The sequence below is a fragment of the Dasypus novemcinctus genome, chromosome 5, assembly GCF_030445035.2.
Source record: "Dasypus novemcinctus isolate mDasNov1 chromosome 5, mDasNov1.1.hap2, whole genome shotgun sequence".
Classification (NCBI taxonomy): Eukaryota; Metazoa; Chordata; class Mammalia; order Cingulata; family Dasypodidae; genus Dasypus; species Dasypus novemcinctus.
The window spans coordinates 28,751,884-28,773,635 of NC_080677.1; the positions used below are offsets into that span (position 1 = coordinate 28,751,884).

Here is a 21,752-nt window from a genome sequence, read left to right on the forward strand (position 1 = left end):
AATTAGTATAAAAGATTGAGAGAAAACAAGATATAAGATAAAGTATTATAAATAGTCATCCATCCACTGTTAAAACCCACATAATAATTAAAAGTATATGTTAAGCCTTTTAGGCTCAAGGTTAACTGACAAAATTCAACAAAACAAGCATGTATTAATTCTTAGCTATTTTGCTATAGCAATTTATATAGAAACTCTAGAGGGCATTTAAAAATGCTGTACTTCATGCTATTATGCAGGGTGGTAGGATCAAGAGGAAACTATTCAGTGACCCTCAAGATAAGACTAGCATAAATGTAAGCTGGTCTCCCTACTTGAGGAAAAAGGCAAGGAGCCTAAAGAACATCTCTATGTTTTCCAGGTAATTCGAGTGTGTTTATATATATAGAAATGGATGTGGCTCAACAAATTGGGCTCCGTCTACCATCTGGAAGGTCCAGGGTTCAATGCCCAGGGCCTCCTGGTGAGGGTGAGCTAGCCGCTAGCCCATGCAGAATGCCAGCCCATGCAAGAATGCGGCCCTGAGCAGGACAACTGCCCTGCATGGGAATGCTGCCTTGCATGGGAAAAGCCACCCCATACAGGAGTGCCAGTGATACAAAGAGCTGGCACAGCAAGATGACATAACAAGAGACACTGACGAAAGAAAATAAGAAGACGTAGCAGAACAGGGAGATGAGGGGGCACAAGAGAGGAATCACCTCTCTCCCACTCCGCAAGTTCCCAGGATTGGTTCCCAGAGCCACTTAATGAGAATACAAGCAGATACAGAAGAACACATGGCAAATGGACACAGAGAGCAGACAACATGGGGAACAGGACGAAAAACAAATAAAACAAATCTTTTTAAAAAAAGAATATATAATGCTTTTTAATAGAAAACAACAAAAAAGGAAGTCAGGTAGAAAGATTTTGAGGATACAGAAAGGAATCAAATGCCTATGGAGAATTTGTCAATATCTAGCAAAATGACATTTGCATTTACCTTTTTTTTAAAAAGATATTTTTTATTTATTTCTGTCCCCTTTCCCCCCATTGTCTGCTCTGTGTCCATTCGCTGTGAGTTCTTTTGCATCCGCTTGCATTATCAGGCAGCACTGGGACTCAACGTCTCCTTTTTGTTGCATCATCTTGCTGCGTCAGCTCTCCATGTGTGCGGCACCACTCCTGGGCAGGCTGTGCTTTTTACACACGGGGTGGCTCTCCTTGTGGGGCGCATATCTTGCACATGGGGGCGCCCCTGCGTGGCATGGCACTCCTTGTGCACGACAGCACTGTGCATGGGCCAGCTTACCACACTGGTCAGGAGGCCCTGGGGATCAAACCCTGGACCCTCCATATGGTAGACGGACGCTCTATCAGTTGAACCACGTCCACTTCCCTTGCATTTATCTTTTGACCCAGCAATCCCACTTCTAGGAATCTATCATAAAGATACAATAGCAAAAAAATGAAAATATGCAAGCACATGGCTATTTATTGTAGCACTATCTGGAACAGCAAAGACTGGGAAAAACCCAAGTATCATTCAAGAGATGCCTGGTTATATTAACTGGTACATCCACACAATGGAGAATTAAAGAGCTCTAAAATGGAATGGAATATATCTTTATAAACTACTGTGGAGCAATTGCTGGGATTACCATGTATGTGTGAAAAAAGCACAGTGGAAAATTGTGTATGGCATGCTATCATTTACCTAGAAGAGGGGGAGGCATATAAATAACTATATGCTTTTGCTTATATTCCGTAAAATTTTTAAAATAAAAAAAGTTACTTTTAAGTTAACAATTGGTTACCTATGGAGTAGGAAGGGAATAGATAAAGGGAAACCTAGACTTATTTCCAAAAATGAAACACTAAAGATTGAAACTAAAGCAAAATACACGAACTAACTGCATCTCCAGCTGGTGAGCTAACAACATGGAAGGAATGACTCCAAGTGATGTTAAAACACAATTATTAGATCACATGTTATGGGGGTATCCCTAAGGAAAACAACACAAAAAAAATTGTTTATTTTCAATATTCACATTGTTGATGGGAGTATTGGTATTGTTATTCTGAGCTGTTAATGTGTGCATTGTGGGATAGAATATATCAATAATTATGCACTTGGTGTAAAGAACTGGGATTTTTTGGGAAATGGACATGGCTCAACTGACAGAGCATCCACCTACCACATGGAGGGTCCGGGGTTCGATCCCCAGGGCCTTCTGACCCGTGTGGTAAGCTGGCCCACGCGCAGTGCTGCCACGCACAAGGAGTGCCATCTACACAGGGGCGTCCCCATGTAGGGGAGCCCCAGGCACAAGGAGTGCACCCCACAAGGAGAGCTACCCTGCATGAAAAAAGCACAGCCCGCCCAGGAGTGGCACAACACACAGGGAGAGCTGACAGAGCAAGATGACCCAACAACAACAAAAAAAGAGACACAGTTTCCCAGTGCCACCTGATAATACAAGTGGACACAGAAGAACACACAGCGAATGGACACAGAGAGCAGACAACGGGGGGTGGGGGGGGGAGGGAAGGTGAAGGGGAGAGAAATAACATAAATCTTAAAAAAAAAAAAAAAAGAACTGGAATTTTACTGTGGGTAAAGGTGACACAAATTTAAGATTAATAAAGTAAAAACTCCAAAGACTTAGCTATAAGTATCAATATGAACTCATGATGATTTTACCTTTTAAAAAAATAACAATTTCCCACCTCTGTCCACTGAAAAGGCCTGGACCCAATGACCAATAACCATTCCCATTGCTGGGTACCAGGGCTTCTTGGATAAATGGCGGATTCCAGGTTTGGGACAGGAAATGTACAATACCTTGTCACACCAAAATGCAAGGAAGTTATCAAAGACTATCAGGTGTATCAAGAGGACTCAACAGCCAATTCCTGGCAGCCAAAGAGTGGACAATTTGCCCATCAGTAAAGATAATAAACTACAATTGACTGAAAAACATCAAATGTTTTAATCCACAAATTCATAATAGCAGAGGGAGGAAGAGACAAGCTCAGGAACTCATTGTATACTTTTGAAGGATGCTAGAGAACCAAATAATTAGAAACAGTTTTTAAAAAGTGAGAGGGGATAAACAAACACTGCCTCAGAAAAATCAAATAGCTGATGAAATATTCCAGCTAATAAACAAAGAAGAAATAAAAGAATGAGAAAATCAATATTTTGAAACCCCTAATCAATTAATGGAGCTAGAATGATCATCCGTGGCTCTAAATCACGAGAGAGATAACTAGGCATTATGTACGTCCTAACAGAAGCATATAACACCACCTACAAAGTGCCTTGCCAAACACATCTGATCAAGTTCTATATTTATCAATTTGTAGGAAATATACAAACAGAGGAACATGTTAAACATCACCACAATAACACAATCAACCAAATCCAAACTGCAGAAAACAATGAAGAACAAATGTCTCAGCCTCGTTAACAAAATCATTTTAATATGAAAATGTAAGGGGAAAAAAGACAAAGAAAGAACCAAAAGCTTGAAAGAGATTTAAGAAACATTTCAAGCAATCACAAAGTATGGAATTTATCTGGATCCAGACTCAAACAAGTAAAAAACATTTAAAACCACTAGGGAAATGTGAACACTATCTGAACATCTGATAATGTTAAAATGGTTATTATTTACCAAGGTAACAGTCTTGAGGTTCTCTTTAAAGGATTCTTATCTTTTAAAGAGACATAATGAAATATCTGCAGATTTAACAAAATGATGTTTGAGATTTGCTTTAAAAAAACTTCAGTAGGGGCAGGGAAGTGAATGGGGGCTAAATTACGCAAACTAGCTATGATTTGATAACACTAAAACAGGGCAATGGGTATGTAGGTGTTCATTACACTATTAAAGATTTTCCATAATAAAAAAATTTTTAAATGCTTTAAAAAATTGGTACATGCTGAGATTTATCAGCAAAAATGGACAGAAGACCAGAGAAGTAATTCTGTGCTGCTGAATCCACATAATAGGAGTAAAGCTCTTCCTACCCCAGGGGATGATTCAGAGCCTGTCAAAGAAGCTATGCACATCACGCTTCATAAAGCTGAAAGAAGTCACAGGCACTAACACGTGCAGAACATGCTATTATGTGGTCAAGCAACAGATGGGCCTTTCACCACTGATTCTATGGGGACCATTTCTGAGTGCTAGACCATTTCCCGTGGGTCCTTCACTCCACTGAGGATTACACTGACAGCTGTATATAGAGATGATATGGCAAATCAGAAAACACACCATCCTCCTAGAATGTGGATCCCAGAAGGAACAGAAAGCCAATGATCAAACTATAAATTGTAAGTTATCAAAGTTATCAATGCTCCTAATTCTGAAAATTTATTTGGGAATGAAAGAGATTTTAAGATCAAAGTCAAACATACAACACCTTAGAATATATCTTTCCAGTTAGTCTGAAATCCCAGATGGGAAAGAGAATAATTCAAGGGATAATTAAGAGGCATTTTTCATTTCTTTTTTCTAATAAACACCATTCTGCCTTTGGAAAAGTAAGGAAATGAGAAACAAATATGAGGCTATAACAAGAAATGATTTCCTAAACCATGAGTAACAATACTAAAGCAATGAGCTTCAAACACGTGATCAAATATGCTTCATAAGGACGAAAATAAATTGGCAGATGACTCAACAGTCAGATTAAGAAGGTTTTATTTAAATGAGGAAAGAGAAAAATTCTTAGCTAATGTCAGAAAACTAGATATCAGAGAAAAATTAGCATGTTAAAAAACACTAGGACAACAGTTAAAAAGTTTCCAGTAATTCTCATGAGAAAAAAGCAAAGAGGCGGGGTGGCCTACATTCAGCCTCAAATATTTTATATATCAATGTAGAGAAAATAGGTTAAAAATGTTACTGGGAATTTTTACCAAAGGAAATAAATAAAACTTAAGAGGTGTGCCTTGGTGGACCTCATAACTAAACATGGTGTTGGAAAAATATACCTTACTTAAATAAAGCAGCTGTTTGATAAGATGAGAAATCAGTTATATATGTGAACAAGTGCATTTTCCTGGAGAAAAGATGTGCAGTGTTCATTAAATTCTCAAAGTGGTCTGTGATTCCAAAAAAAAAAAAGGATAAGAACTATTTGTGATAGAGGTATGTCTGCACTTGATAAAAGGCAAAAATAGACTGTCTCTTTTGTCTACCTTAAAACTTGTCAATTTAAGTAAAAATTATAAAAACTTGAGGTCTACAGAGAAGCTGGGAAAAGCAGAGGTAGAAAAGCAGGGACCTGACCAACAGGTTCTAAGAATAACAGCAGGTAGTCAGGGAGAGCCCAACCAGAGGTAGGTCAGGTGGTTGACGAGTCAGCATCCATAAAGCTATCTGACCCCAAAGCAACAAAAAAGGAACACTATTCATCATTAACCACTCTTCTGGTTTAACCTAAGAAATCCAGAAAACTGAAGTTTCCAAGGAGAGAGAACCAATTTAATGCTTATTTACAACGACTTGTTATTTGGGCTGAAATAAATGGCCAGCCACCAAGGGTAGAGAGAGAAGGAAATAAAAATGCAAAAAAGAGAAGCTAAGAAATAGGTCACAGCTCTGCTTCTTTACAATTGTGGCCAGGGTCAGCATAATTTGGAATTCAACAGTATCAAATACTGAAAGATAGAGGGGTTCTTACCTAGAACTGTTACCTAGGTAGTTATAATGTCTCTAAAGCACTCACCTGGGCCAAAACACTTTCCATCTCTGATTTCTTCTCAGCAGAACACTTCTTATCAGACATTAATTTCTGTAAATGAGCTACAAGAATGGTGTTGGTACATGTCAACTTCAATCAACAGGAAAAAAGGAAATGCACTTTTGAGTTCAATCCTGGACAGGTTAAATAAAACAAAAACCAAATCCAAGAATAACACTCAATTTATATGAATTCCTTGGTTGATTTTACAGGGTCATGATAGTACATTGATTTTTTTTGATGGCTTGGAATTCCTAATTACCTATGCATAATTTTTGTTAAAATAAGGGACTTGCTATGTACTCTTAAGATCTGCATACTTTACTGTTTACAGATTATGTCTCAATGAAAAAAGTGAAAAAATTAGGGGAAAAAGTTCAATGTAACACCTTTGTTCTGATCAATCCCACCTGAAAGATATTTATTCACCTGAGATGAAGAACTATACCTTTTAATAGATGGTCAGCACGAAAACATTCTCCATTTTTCACATCTTTCACCATGAAGTCAGCAAATTTGTCTACGTGGCCAGAGGTCCTAAATTAACGAATGCCAAGCAACTTATCATTCCCATACAAATCAATACATAGATTTTACCTTATAAGACAAGCCCCTTCTATGTTTATCCATAGTTTATATCTGTGTATCTGAAAATGGAAGTTCCCATATCTATAAAAGTGATGGAGCCATGGAAGATAATAACATACACCAGAGAAAGCTCTTCCTCAAGGCTTTGTCTACCCTCTCTCCAAGGTCTTTCTTGCCAGAAGAAAAAAGATATTAACCAAGTTACACTTTTCACAGACTGTCACAGAGTTTGTACTATTTTGCAGGATCAATTAATCCATGCCTATGCCATTATCACAAGCAATCTAAGCAAAGACTAAAACTATTGGGAATAGGACTAGCCAAGAATTCAGGATAGCTCAATATAGACAACTGACCCTAAAGGAAAGTTTTCTGTGCCTGAAACTTGTATGACCATTGGTATTATCTCTACACAGTTCTCACTAATGGATCAAGTAGCAAAGAACAGGTAGTCCTGATTTTTTACATCCATCCTAAGGAATTCATCTTGAAATTGAGAGATATAGGTAGCGAAAATCAGCTCTTTATCAGGCATCATTAAGTAAGTATAGTGATCAGATATAAATGGTAAGAATTCCTCTTTCTTGGCTTTTATTCATTCCATGAAATCCTGTTCTACTTTCAACAATGCTGGTAGGAACACTCTGTAAGTTTCTGCATTGAAATTTCTATACAAACAGTAATATTTGATTGAAAATATGTTCACACCTTTGCTCAAAATTTCTAAGAAATTATAAGGAAATAATCAGGGATCTGCACAAAAATTCATCTATGGGGATGTCTGGCACAGTCAAAATCACAAACATATACAATATGGTATTACCTAAATGTATTATGGTACATCCATAAAACAGATACTACTCTGTCAATAAATAAAACTGCTTTAGAAGTATATACCAAGTGTAGGCTATGGACCATAGCTAGTGGTAATAGTCTGATCATGTTCTTTCATAATCTGTAACAAATGTCCCATAAAAATGTAAGGTGTTGGTTGAGGAGTGATATATGGGAATTCTGCACATTATGCATGATTGTTTTATAAGCTGACAACTTCTCTAATTTAAAAAGAAAAAAAGCATGGGACAGAGTGGAGCTTAATGAACACTCTTTAAAAAATGCTTTAGCAGAAGAGCTAATAACATGAGGAAATGCTCACTTATAGGATGTTATAAAAAGAAGTGTATTGCTAACAGTGAAATATATAGGGACTTACAGAGAAAGACTGAAAGCATAAACAACAGAATTTTAACATGGCTATCTGTGGACAGGACAGTATTTTGTTTTTCTGTATTTTTCTGGTTTTCCATAATGAACACGGGTAGATTTTAAAAACATGCACGTTAAAGACTAAGTCCTAAGTAGGCATCTTACTTTAAAACTGGCTCAGGGGTAAGCATGGTACAATCAATCTCCAGGATCTGTTCCTCTTGGATAAAATGCTGTCTCCAGGTCTGAATAATATTGTTCTTCAAAGCACATCCAACAGGCCCAAAATCATACAGACCACTAACGCCTGTAAAACACAGGAGAGGAAAATGTGCACTTTACATTGTGCACTTTACTCTGCACAAATGAAGGAAAGGAGACACATAAAACTGATACCTATTAGACTTTACATTCTCTCCAAAAATTTATTAAAGTCAGCAATTTAAATCCCTCAACACTGAAGAGCCATACTTTCAGCTAGCTGACACAAGTAAAATCGCAACTGAAAACCAATAAAAAGTTCCCCCATATACAAGAAACAAAATGAAAAAGAAAATAATAGTTTTGTCATAGAAATTAGGAAATAATTTGTCATAGCAGTAATAAGAATGATCTAAAATTTCAATCCCCTACAAATTGTTCTTGAGTTTTTCAGCCACTATTTAAACTTCAAGAAGTTAAACACTTAGAGATGTGCTTAGCCAAACTTGAATTAAGTTTGAAAGACAAAGTCTAGAAGTCTAATATGGTTACAATAATCTCTTTTGACTATAAAAAATATATTTCTACATTTAATGTACAATTACATTCACCTACATAATTTCATAGAGCATTCAGAAGATACAGAGATTTCTCTACCTGTCTATGAAGAATGTTCTCTCCAGAAAGCTGCCAATAAAGAATAAAATCTAGGGATTTTAATCACTGTCCTTGTGAAGAGCTGGCCCTCTCCTGCTCTGAAGTCTCCGCTGCATTATAAGAAGTACATGATATGGATGCATCCAATGCTTAACAGCTAGGCCCCCCCAGTTTCCTATATCTTCATGTAAAAAAGCAGTCTTCAAGAATAAGTAGGTTGGAGGGAAGAAAAGGTATTACATCAAATGGCTACTCTAAACAAATAACATATTTTCCCCTGATTTATGTGACCTGATACAATTGGAAAGCTATTGGCAAGCTATGTCCTTAATTAAAGAGCAATATTTAAAGGCACTAATAACACAATTGTGCTTTCTAGCATTAATCTCCTACCTCCATAAATAGCAAAAGCTTGATCGTAGAAAAACCTCCTCTTCAGGGTATCTTCCATTTTTGCTCTGTCTACAATGTCATCTTTGGGCTGTAAGGCCAGTTCCTGTAAGGGATTTTTAAAGAAAAAGTATGTAATTGAGGGATATATGAGGGTGGGTGGGAATTTGAACTTACATATGTGAACTTAGTTAACTATTCAGCAGAATTCAATATAAAATTTATCAAATAGATAAAATTTTGATACCTTCTAAAAAAAATAGAAACCTTAGATTTTTTTTTCCCCTTAGAGTCACAGAAATGATACCTTTGCTTAATTATTTAAGAAAGCATATGATCATTTCCAAGATTACAAGACTAAGCTTACTCAGATGTACATAGTGAAAAGCAGTATCTGAATTTCTGGTGGATTGCTATAGCAGACTGGTATTTCGTAAGCCCAAATTACTTCACTTTGCTGATGAGAGGACGTTTATTGTTTGGAAGGTTTGGGAGAAGGTTTGACAGCAGGTATCAGATGAGCAGATTTTCCCTTACAAGAAAAGAACTTAGAAATACAACAAAACCATTATTGCTAGGCATAGGAAAATTCATAAACAAGAGCACAATCCCTTCCAGGGATTAGGAGTCTGCCAGATAGAGGAAAAGAAGGCAACGAAACAGAGAGAGATAAACCAAATGGTCACTGTTCATAAACTTTCCCAAGTTTCTCCCATCCAAGGAGACTACAGATGGGAGATTAAAGATGGGATCCTATTTTAGGATCCCAAGACTCACCTTTGCTTCCAGAATCCTCTTCCGGGCTTTGAGTTCAGCTACTGCTTTGTCTACATCTACCTGAGGTGCTTTATCTTCTTTCATTTTTCGCACAAGATCTCCCTAGACAACAGAGAGAATTTATATTCAGGATTGGTTTCAAAAAGTCAAGAGAAGTTAAGAATGTATTTTAAAAGATGTCTTTAAAAGTTATCTATTTAAAAATTATATAATTCAAATGTTTGTTATGTGGGAGGTCATTATTCATTATGAATAACCGAGGGTCTCTGCCCTCAGCATTTACAATCCAGAAGAATATACATAAATACAAATATTCCTTTATTTTATTTTATTTTATTTTATGGGAGGGAAGGAAGGGGAAAAGAGAAAAACATTGTTATAAGAAGAATAGAACAAGATTTGTATGGAGAATGAAGAAGAAACAATAAATAGACCACTTCTCCTTAAATCTGTCTCCTCACTTCCTTACAAAATAGCTTTCCTACTTTTCTACCCACTTCTCTGACCATTTCTTTTCAGTCTCTGCTGGCTCATCTTCCTCTGTCCTTTTCTAAATTGCTCTAATTTTCCCTTGTTAATTTCTAGATATTTCATTCACTTCCAACACCCTGCCACTTGTACACTGATTTCCATAATTCCAGCAATGTGGTAGAATAGATAATCTGGCAACACAAACAAAGAGAATACTACCTAATTGGTCTAGGGAAACTTGCAGCTCAGAAATTAAAGTTGTCAAACAGACAGAGCTCTTGGGAGCCTGACAGAAGCAACTGTTCTCTAGAGAAGATCTTGACATAGATCTCTTGGGATTTTTACCCATCGAGGTTACAAAAATAAGCATTCAACTCAAAATTTAAAAACAGAAGAAATAAGACACCATGAGTGATACTCAGCAGAAACGGCATATAATAGAAATAGATTCTTCCAAAGCATTAGAATGACCAAATACAGAATAAAAATATGCATAAGATGTTTTTTAAAAATAAGAGGAGAAATCTAAGATGAGGCAAGAACAAGAGACTACACCTCACTGAAATTAAAAATTCACTGGACAAGTTAAATAGCAGATCAGGCACAAGTGAAGAAATAATTAGTGACCTAGGACACAGAGCTAAAGAAATTTTCCAGAATGGAGCAGAAACCCAGAGTTTAAAAATATAAAAGGAAACACAGAAAAGAAAATGAGAGCCTAACATTCATCTAGCCAGAATTCCAGAAGGAAAGAAAAATTAAAATTTGGAAGAGGTAATATTTGACAAGATAATGGCTAAGAATTTTTCTAGAATTGATAAAAGACATAATTCTCAGATTTAGGAAGCCTAAGAAAATCCCAACAGTATACAAAGCAAAAATCCCTATCTTGACAAATGTAGTAAAACTACATTGGATATATTCAATAATCTCCAGTCCCCTTTCATCTAAGACAGAGGCAGTAGTATAATATGGTGCTTAAGAGGGGTTAGTTAAAGACTGGCTGGATTTGAATCCCTGATCAGCTAGCTGGCCATAGTTATTTCAAACCAGTTTATTCAGAACTGAATTATTTTTCTTGGCCCCAAAGCTGTTCCTTCTTCTGTGCATGCCTTCTATCTGTTCATGCCAACAAAATCTACCACTTTCCAACAAGAAACATCAAGTTATCCTTCCTTATCGTCACCATCCAGTCAATTTCAAGTCAGAATTTCAAATCTAATCTATCCCTCCTCTCAAGATTCACTCATTCTACCAAAAGCCCAGCTCCTTTGGAGGCCCTTCTTGCCATTTTCCATGTGCCTGCTCACTCCCCTCAATGACAGTCTCCCTCTCCTGCAACTCAGGATGCCCCCTCAGGAGGTGAAAATAGCTGATTGAACCTAGAACCTAACTTTGCCAATACGTACTCAGAGGTAATTTTCCCACAGTTTGAGCACACCCTAAATTTTCCAGGAAAGCACTGGAAAATGTAATTTAAGGAAAGACTATACCTTGTTTTGTTCAGGATTTTACAAAGAGTTATTATTTGAGAAAAAAAATGTCACCAATGGCAATGCTGCTTGTGGCATCTGTAATATACCTTTATCAATCTGCGTTTATAGCAGCGGCTTTCATAGTCACCTCATGGATAGGTATAAGCATCTGCTTTTTTCACTGTAACTTCCAGCAGCGTCATACCCAAGCATTTATATATTAAAATACATATTATTATATAAATTACTTTGTCTTTATAGTACATTTAGAACTATATGTCCATACTTTTTCTTTAATTAAACTTAGATTTTATTTTATTTGAATTTCAGTACAGGATAATAAAGAGAAACTCCAAAATATCTGTTGTCAATAAGAGACAGTAAGTTGAAAGCAATGGAATTAAAGTTACCCCCCTCACTCTCTTATATTTAAGTCTAGCATTATACTAGCAATTTGTATTCTAGTATCTTGACTTCCCTAGCTAGGGCAACATATTCAGTCACCTTTTAATTTTACCTTCTTCAGTACCCTTGCAGTACCTGAAATCACCCTATCAGTCCAATGGCTTATTAATTTATATACATGTATTTTATCAGTCTAGTCTCTATAAAGTAGTCTCTTTTAGGAAAGGAATTCTGACATGTTCACTGTTACCCCCAGAACCCAAAAGAGCCCCTGGCATATAAGACGCATTCATATATTTGCTGCCTGATATCACGAGAGAAGTTAGCAAATAGTTCTTTTTGAATGTCTGAGAAATAGGGAAGTAGTTCTTTTGAATGCCTATAATATTGGTACTCCCACATATTTCACTTACTTTTCTCTTGGAGCTTCTGAAAGGGCACTGGCAAGCAAGGTCACAAGTAAACAGGTAGGGAGAATTTAAAATGTTTCACCACATCATCTTTTTCTTCTATAGTTCAGTGATAGAATTAGGCAACACATACTCAAGCAGAGGGTAGCTACATGGTATGGGAGTGAGGATTCCAACAAAGTTAATCAATTCTAAAGTCTCAGTGAAGAAAGGATATGTTTATTCTGAATGAAAGAATAATTTACATTATAATGTATAATGATCCAATCCTGAAAACAAAGAAATTGGAGATGATTTAGATTTAGTAATAAAACTACTTAAGGGTTCCTAACTTCTTAATTCTTTCCCCTCTCTTGCTTTGAGTATTTATATTTGCATGTGTGTATTTGAATAAAACGTGAAAAATTATCAACATTTCTAAATTACCCTCAGGAAACATCACCTAGATGTTTAGACCCTGGATAAATTCTTACCATAATAAATTGTATTAAATCTAAGAGTCTATGATTATAAAGCAGAGTAGTTATTATAAATAAGACAACTATTCCAAGGGTTCTTCTTCATGGATCCTTCACCTATACCACATTTTATGTTTAGATGGCCAAGAAAATATATCTCACCTTTTTTAAGATATCTGGCTTTAAATTTTATATACATGGGGCTAAAAGGTTCTTACATAGGATTTGTGAGTTCATTTCAGATTCCCAAGTGTTTTATCTCTACTTACAAAATCTTCATAAACTTTTAATTTGCCTTTTATAGATTAAGCAAGAGCTTTAATTGGCATACTCAGTACAGAAAATCAAAGCAAAGCAAACTCCAGGGCTCGTCACACTAAGCCTTCTTGCTACTAGAAAGATGTGCGTTTTACGCGTGTCCTCCCAACTCCATTCAAACAAAACTTGGAATGCTGAAAAGAAGTTACATTATTTGCACATCTTTTCATATCACCAGTGATTTAGACAGGAAATCATTTAAAGAGGTCCCAAGAAATCATTAAAAAGGTTTTTCTACCACCTTATCTTATAAAATTCAGAAGACATCAATCCTCTTGCAAAGGTTCAAAACTGTCCATATATTGTGGGCAGCATTCTCAGCATTAATTTTCTATTTCATGTCAATATTTATAACTCCGCTCCCATATTACAGATAAAGAAACTTGGCTACAGCAAGTTTAAATAATTTGCCCAAGGTTACCAGGTAGTAGACAATCTCTGGCAATATAAATTCAGAGCCTGCACTCTTCAGAGCCTATATTCTTCATTGCAATAGACAAAAGAGTGAATGGAAAATGAGAAAATGGAGACAGTGATAGTATAAGAGCAAACTTTTGGTTGTCAAAGAAAAAACAGGTTAGCAGAATGGAGCTTCTGGGGAGTAGAGGCTGCATTCCAGAGAGCGCTCCACATCCATCTTCATATAAATCAGATATTTCCATCATTCTAAAGCAGCACTTCTAAAACTTCTTGACCTCAGGACTCTTAACTGCTTAAAAATTACTAAGGAAGTGAAAAGCTTTTTGTTTAGGTGGGTTATTTTCATCAATAGTAACTATTAAATATTAAAATGGAAACATTTTAAAATACGAATTCATCTAAATAATAAAAAGCCTATCATGTGCTAACATGGTTAAAAATAACATTTTTACACAAATAATTCTTTTCCAAAGTATAACAAAAATAGCAAGAAGAATGGTAATTTAATTTTTTTGCAAATCTCTTTAATGTCTAGATTAATAGAAGACAGCCTGATTCCCATATCTGCTTCTCTTGCAATATAGCGTTTTGGCTTAAGTATACAAAGAAAATTATACACAGTTGGGAAAGGGAGAATTTTAAAGTCTTTTCAGATAATTGTGTACTAAATTTCAGATCATTTGTGTAAAACTTCACCAAAATTCTACATCAGTTGCTTCTTGAAGGATAGTTGCAATGTAGAATCTGAAACTAGAGCAATTAACTTGTTGACTGTTACAGTAAATCCACTAACCTACCTTAAACTTTAAATGGATTTTTTACCAATGCATGATTTTATATCATACATTAGTCAACTGGAAAACAATGGTTAACTGACTTCTGCAGATCTTCCAAATATAACATTGTTATACAATATTAAAAAATCATATTCATTAATATCACCATTCATCTTATCAGAAAAGTCTTTTTAAGTATTTGAAAGCTGTTAAGTTCGTATTGGATGTAAGTTTTCTGAAATTCTAATTTCTCCCAAATGCTTGAAATTATTGGGCTCAATTCACTCATTTTCAAGAATATGAATGCCCAATACCCAAGTCTAAATAATAGTAGTTTGCCAGACATCTTACAAATAATGCACCACGAAATAAAGCAGATAGTTCAGGGTGCAACTCAAGTAACTGCACCTGTGCTTTTCTTGAGACAATCATTATATTTTGGTATGCTCTCTGCATACTTGCCATTTTTTATACAAAATACTAAAAAGACTGCTCAGGGGTCTGAATTTAATAAAATTAGTAATTTTTACTACTTTCTCAAGGGTATTCTTAAGCATAACTTTTTTTAAAACTGTGAGCGTGTGGCCAGAATATAGGACCACTAGTATGATCTGGGGCTCCTGACTTGCTTGTGCTAACACCTTAGCAGTTTACCCACCGTTGCTTTTGTACCATCAGTGCAAATGTCAAGACAGTGAAGAAGACCAATAAATAATACCTTAGTTTTATTATGAAAATTGGAAACTTCCAAAAGTTTGCAGACCACACTTTAAGAACCACTGCCCTAGAGCAATGTTTCCCAAACAAGACACTCCAAGACAAAGTTTTTACCAATACATGGTAAAATGAGAAAAATAAAGACAATGTATTAGACCTTTTTCAAAGTTAAACCTACTAAATAGAAAAGACTGTTCTGTGTTCTGAGTTTACGGTCTACCTTTTGGGGGGGGGGTACTAGAATATCTTGTTTTGCACAAAATGATGAGAGAAATTGGAAAGTTTGTTGTTTGTACTGGGTTTTGTTAACACCCTTATTTGGGAAAATAATGTTAGTTCCCAATTTAAAAACAACAATAAAGTATATTGTCCTAGAGTGCCCTTTGCCAAACAATCAATGCAATTTCTAGATGTTCTGAAGCCATCTTACAAGTTCCATAACTAATTTTCCAAGAATAACTAAGAAATGCCATGGGACAGTACTACATTTCAGTAAACCAACAAATCAAACCTTTAAAAGCCAACAGCATCCAGGTAGAATAACACAGCAGAGTAGCAAATATATATATAAAATACATGCCACTAGCAAGATCAGTCCTTAAGTATTTTAAAAATCACACTCCACCGATGTCAATAATTGCACAAATTTTACAATGGAAATATATAAAATGGATAGATGTGACAGTGTATTTCATTTCCTCATATGCAAAATAAAGAGATACAACCAGATGATCTTTAAATTTCCTTCCAGCTGAAATTCGGTGTGATTCAAACTTCTAAGTAGTTGACTGAATTTTGTGTGGTTCTGGAAAATTAGAAAAAGAATCCAACCTAACTTACATAATCCAATTTACATACTCAAAAAAGGTATAAAAAATTAACAATCAAGTCAACAAAAACAATACACAAGATAGAAGTAGCATCAGAAACTGTTCCATGATCAAACTTCACTGCAATTAACTAGTTCTACAGTCTTACTACAGAGGGATAATTTGCATTGCAATTCCAGGCTAACGTGGCAAAGGGAGGGGTTTGGGTGTGTGTTTTTTCCAAATTAGACTTATTCTCCCTTGTAAAGGGAAGGAGATTTTAAAAAAAGAAAAATTGGGAGTTACAGAAAAGACAAAGGAACCACACCTAATTTTACTTGAGGAAGATGGGGCGGGGGGCGGGCAGAGACTATCCATGCCCAGTGCCCGTGATATACAACATGAAGAAAAAAAATTAAGCCTCGAGTGAAGTTTCAAAATAAAATAATATTAAATCGGTCAGGCTCAAACAAGAGGAATGCAGAGATTGCAGAGTGGCAGAACTTGCGGCTACTGTGCCCCAATAAATTGTTTCCGAGAGAAGTTCCACCCTCCGCAGCGTAAGGCAAGTTATTGCATCAGGCGCCGGTGCAGGAGAAACCCGTTTGGCATTTACTAGGTCATCGATCCCCGCGGTCCTACTGCAAGCTCGTGGCTCGAACAGAGTGGATGTGAGAATCCATCTGAAATAATCTTTCTCGGGTGCTCTCTAAATTCTCATCTCTAGGCAGTGCCCTAGGAAAAGAAGGCCTGTTTTAAAACACCAAGTCCTCCAGCCCATGAAACCTCCCTCCCTTCCTCAAAATCAAATTTCAAAATGTTCCAATACTGAGGATGGCCGGCTTCACTTGAAAACTCAGCAACATCGACAATTTCCCAAGTTTACACTCTGAAAGATCACTCATTGCATGGATCTTACCCCTCTGGTCACTTCAGAATCCAGAAAAAAAGACCCGAGCAGAGGACGACGAATTAGAAAACAAGGCTCAATACCTCTCCACATTCCCATTTCAACTATTCTTAATTATTTTCAACCGGTCCTGGGGCTAACTAAGCACTGAATGAAGAAGCAGAGGAGGAAACACTATACCAAGCATCCTTAAGGTTTAAAAGGTAGTCTGGCAGATGGATGGAACTCTCTTAAGAGAGCCAGCAGCTCCGGCTCTTAAATGATCAGGGAATAATTAGGGACCTCGCCGCCAGGGTGCACAAAGGACAGAGCAAAGACTGGAAAATGAAGTTACGGTTATTCGGCTAAGACAGAAAACCCAAAGGATCAGAGATCCCAGGGCAAAGCCCCTTCGGAGAGAGAAGAGGTGAGGGCAGGAGCAGGGATTGAGAAAGGATAACAGTTGAGAAGGAAAGGGACTCTGAATGTGGAGGGAGATCCGAGTGAGTCCCCCAAAGAGACGGTGGGAAGGGGGTCCGCTGGAGGGAAGGTGGCTGACGAAGGCGGAGACTTGGGTCCAGGGTAGGGGTGGCGAAGACGCCAGGAAATCGAGAGGCTTCCACAATGAAGGCACAGGGGTAAGCGGCGAGGGGTGGAGGGTGCCCGGGGAGAAGAGGCATGGCCACGAGGGAGAAGGGCCGGGGGCGGCGGGGAGGGCGCGCCACGCGGGTACCTGCTGGCGCACGGCTAGTCTGAGAGGTGCCAGCACCTCCTCAGCCCCGGCGCCGTCCATGCTGCTCCGGGAGTCGGCGGCGGGGGAGGCGGTCCGGGCGCCGACAGGCGCGCTGAGAGGCCGGCGACACGGGAGCGGGGGCCGGGGCGGGAGCCCGTGCGGCAGCGACTGCAGAAGAGCGGAGCCGGCGGTTCTAAGCAGCGCGGGGCGCAGACAGGGCATGAGCCGACAGCCCACAGAGGCCGGGAGGGAGCGGCGGCGGAAGCGGCGCGCGCGGCCGGGCCCGGAGCATGATGAAATCGCCGCGTAAACGCCGCGCGCGCAGCCGCACATTCCCCGCCCCGCAACGTGTCGCCGTGCCGTGGCCAGCAGATTCGACACAATACCGCGGAAGGAGCCGGAGTCCTTTCGCGTCCCCAGCGGGCTTACTCCCCTTTGACACCAGGGATTGCCGCGAGGTTGCCAGTAACGCCGCGCATACGGGTTTGCACAACCCACCCCAATAGGGTGGACTTCCAAGGCCACTGCTTCATGGGAGATACGCAGACTAAGGCGCACTGGGACCGTAAATGCATACACTGTACGCAGGCACTGACACTTGGGCAGACCCACCGAGATACACACTTCTCTTTCTGTTCTTTCACCCCTGGGCCTAGAGCTTTAAGTGAGCCCCTGGTCCCCTCACATCAAATCAGATAGGGACTTAGACCTAAAGTTGCTTAACGCTCCTCAGATGAGGAAACAGGTCCAGGGAGGTTTGCTTGAAATCACACAGCCATTCCCTGACGGTGTCTAGAACAAAAGCCAGGGAAAAGGGGGAGAAAGAGTGAGGGGCTGCGGTCACGAAAGGCTTTTCCGAGAAGGTAAATTCTGATCAGCCATTGCAGGGTGAGCCAGATTTGCATCAGCAGAGATGGGGAAAGACAAGAGGCCCCAAAGGCCGAGGTAAGAAAAGGTGGGAAATAGGATAGCGAGGGGTATGAAGATGAGAATCCGAGTACCGGCTAAATCCCTCTGCGTGGTCTTACCTCAGGAGCTCTGCTTCTTGAGTTTAGGCCCCAACAAACCGACCATTCATCCGAGAAGGCTTCCTCGCTTCCGCTATCCCTCCTGCCCGAAGGGTGGGTTGGCTAGGGGGTTGGTCAAAGAGAAGAAGATGGGAAAGCTGGCTTCTCTCTCCAGGGAGGAAAGAGAAAAATAAAGAACGTGTTGGTTATGAAAAACATTGAACACACTGCCCTAAATGAAAAAGACGAAAAATGCCAATTGGTGCCCCTACACTCCGGCCGGGAATGTCATCGCGAACGCACAGCCACTCAAGAGAACTGTTTGGCAGAATCTGCTGAAGGTGACCATACACTGTCCCTGTGACCGACAGTTCCACTCCTGAATAAACTTCCTGCAGAAGTCCATGTTATTCTTTGTCCTGTTTCAATTTGTGTTCAAGAGGTACAATTCCACGTTCCCCGGGCTGGCAGCTGCAGAATATTCTGCAGTATCGACTTTTATTTCAAAATATGTTTATTTGGCTTTTATTTTAATAGGGAATTCTGAATATGTTTTAAAATGTAAAATATAAATTTAGTTTTCAGTTTTTACCTGTATTTTTGTTTGCATTTTTATTAAAATTTATGAGATTTGTATACTATGTATGCAATTAGATTTTATTTTTTAATTCTTTAGATAATGTTTCATCCATTTTCATGTTAGGATAGTCCTGTCACTGGACTTAGAATCCAGTCTTTCCCCCTCTAATTCATCCTCCCCACCGCTGCCTCAGTGATTTCTTTTGAAAGGCAAACCTGAGCATGTCACGCCTTTGCTTAGGACGTTCAATGGGTCCACATGGCCCTCAGCAGAATTTTCCATACAGTTTTCCTTAGAAAATGAGGTCTGCAAGATACAATAGCTAACATTTGAAGAGGTCTTAACTGTATACCAAGTAGTGTTTTCGGTTATCTCCTGTAATTTATTCACCCTAAATGAGATAGGTTCTATGGTTATTCCCATTTTACAGATCTGGAATTCAAGGCACTGAGATGTTAACCTGTCCAAGGTCACAAAACTTCTAAGTGAGCGGGGGGCCAGAATGTGAGCCTGCAGAGCAGAGGAAGCTTTACCATATGGCTAATGAAGCTTTCACGTGAGCTTCAAGGTCCCTCACTTGTTTTCATTCAAGACCTTTCCATAGTCCTAGCGTTGTATTCATACAATCATATTTTTTTTTGAGAAAGGTAAAGTTTGCATATGTTGAAGTGCACAAATCTTAAGTGTACTAGTAAATGGATTTGACAAAGGAATACTCCCTTATACCGCCACCCCGATCAAGACGCAGAGTGCTCCTCTCACCCCACCAAGTTCCCACATGTGTCTTCATAGCACACTCTCCTTGTCCCCTACCAGGCGACCACTATTCTGACTGCTTTCCTCTTAGATTAGTTTTGCCTGTCCTAGACTATAGTATACATGAAATGACGTAGTATGTATTCTGTCAGACTTCTTTCACTGAGCATAATGGCTGAAAGATCAATCCATGTTTTGCATAATCAGTAATTCATTCTTTCTATTACTTGGTGGCATTCCATTATATGTATATGCCACCATTTGCTCATCTTTTCACCAGGTGATGGACATTTGGGTTGTTTTGTGTTTGGGCTACTAGGATTTAAGTTGCTGTGAACATTCTTGTATAGCTCTTTTTGTGGACATATGTTTTCACATTTCTTGGGCAATACGTAGGAGTGGGTTAAAGGTAGAAATACAGTCAGTTTTACTACGAGTTGTCCCAATCCAGTCTTCACCCTGGCTGCAGTCCCGACCAACATCTTGACTGTAACTGTGTGAAAGACCCTGGGAACTAAGCTGCTCCTGAATTTCTGAATTCAGAAACTGTGAGTTAGCAAGTTGCTTTTTTTTTAAGCTGCTAAGTTTTGGGGTACTTTTTTACACACAAAAAATAGATAACTGATGTACAGTTCTTCCCTGAACTTGGTGTACAGTCCGTGCACTTGAGAAGTGAGTGATCAAACTGTTGGCCTTCAAGAGACCTCTTAGGGCATCACAGCAGTGAGATAATGTGTCCCCTGCATCTTCTGTACTGCAGAAGGGCCCATACCTGTCATCTAGTCTCTCAATAAACATTTCCCCCTGTAATTGAGAAACAGAGAACTCCCAGGCTTGGTTTTTTGGGCCTGTTGCCTTAGGTCCAGGCACCATAGCCAACGCTAAGCAGAAAGGTGCCTTGAAGTACACTCTAAGTGAGGGGTTCTTAACCCTTTTTGTTCCACAGACCCCTTTGCCAGTCAGGTGAAAACCATGGTCCCCTACTGTAATTTACTGCATACATTCATAAGTGAAGGAAATGCTAGATTTCAGTTAGAGGTCAGAGAAAATAAAGATAATAGTTGATTTTTTTTCAATTCAAGCTCACAGACCCCCTAAAACCTTTCCACAGACCCCTTCCATGGACCCCTGGTTAAGAATCCCTGCTCTCAATGCAGGGTAAGTGAATCCACATTGTGAGCCAGGCGATCTGGCTTCATTCATTCTCTCTCACTGAATCCTTTCTGGCTCCTAAAGCATTAACACAGTTTTGCCTAAACTTCTAGACTGCCTTAGCAAAGGTTTATTTCTGTCTCCTTTCCTCTCAAAACTGAGAAGGCAAGGTCTTCTGAAGCCTGGGTGATAATATCTATGGCTGAGGTAGGGTAATTTATTACAAGGTTAATTTGTTTTGACTTCACTGGTATAGAAGTAGCAGGAGGAAAGGGAGCCGTTTCACTTGCCTCCTTGACTCATAGGGCATAGTCAGAGGATATATTTATTTCCTAAAACTATTAAATTAGGAATCAGAGGGAGTGTGCCCACTCAAGGGCTTGAAAAGTGAGAAGCAGAAGGAACCAGAGCTGTAAGACTTTCTCTGAGACAAGGAAGACTACCAGGGTTTGTGAATTCTGGAAGAAATGGTGACCAGTAACTGTTTCTACACCACAGCTTGGGGACAGTGCCTGGGTCACAAAAAGAAATGGTCTCTCAGTGCCCCTAGGGAGGCTAGATCCAAGTGCTGGGGCCCCCGGCCTTTGTGCCCCACTCTGGCACACAAATGACCAAACGATTGGCCCTCGAGGGGCCTCTGGGGGCTTGGACAGTGAGTGTCACTGCTGTAATGCATGAGGGCCCCGGAACCTGTCATATGACCATCATTCAATAAGTATTTACCAAGCAACCACTATGTGCCAGGTGTTGTTCTAAGCACTGGAGGGGCAGCAATAAACAAAGCAGACTAGGTCTGCTTCTATGAGGCTGGCAATATA

At 39.0% G+C, this 21,752-nt stretch overlaps 1 protein-coding gene across 2 annotated transcripts in view; it reads right to left on the reverse strand.

The window, feature by feature from the left end:
• GARS1 (glycyl-tRNA synthetase 1) overlaps positions 1-17,795 on the reverse strand; it is a 41,446-nt gene extending 23,651 nt beyond the window's left edge. For both annotated transcript variants that reach the window (XM_071215108.1, XM_071215107.1), the window contains exons 1-6: positions 17,440-17,795; positions 9,559-9,660; positions 8,785-8,887; positions 7,699-7,840; positions 6,188-6,276; positions 5,725-5,801 (exon numbers count right to left, since the gene is read on the reverse strand). In XM_071215108.1, the coding sequence (XP_071071209.1) occupies positions 5,725-5,801; positions 6,188-6,276; positions 7,699-7,840; positions 8,785-8,887; positions 9,559-9,660; positions 17,440-17,772 (846 nt within the window). In that variant the 5' untranslated portion in view covers positions 17,773-17,795. The remainder of the gene's footprint in view (positions 1-5,724; positions 5,802-6,187; positions 6,277-7,698; positions 7,841-8,784; positions 8,888-9,558; positions 9,661-17,439) is intronic.
• Between the last annotated feature and the right edge of the window lie 3,957 nt (positions 17,796-21,752).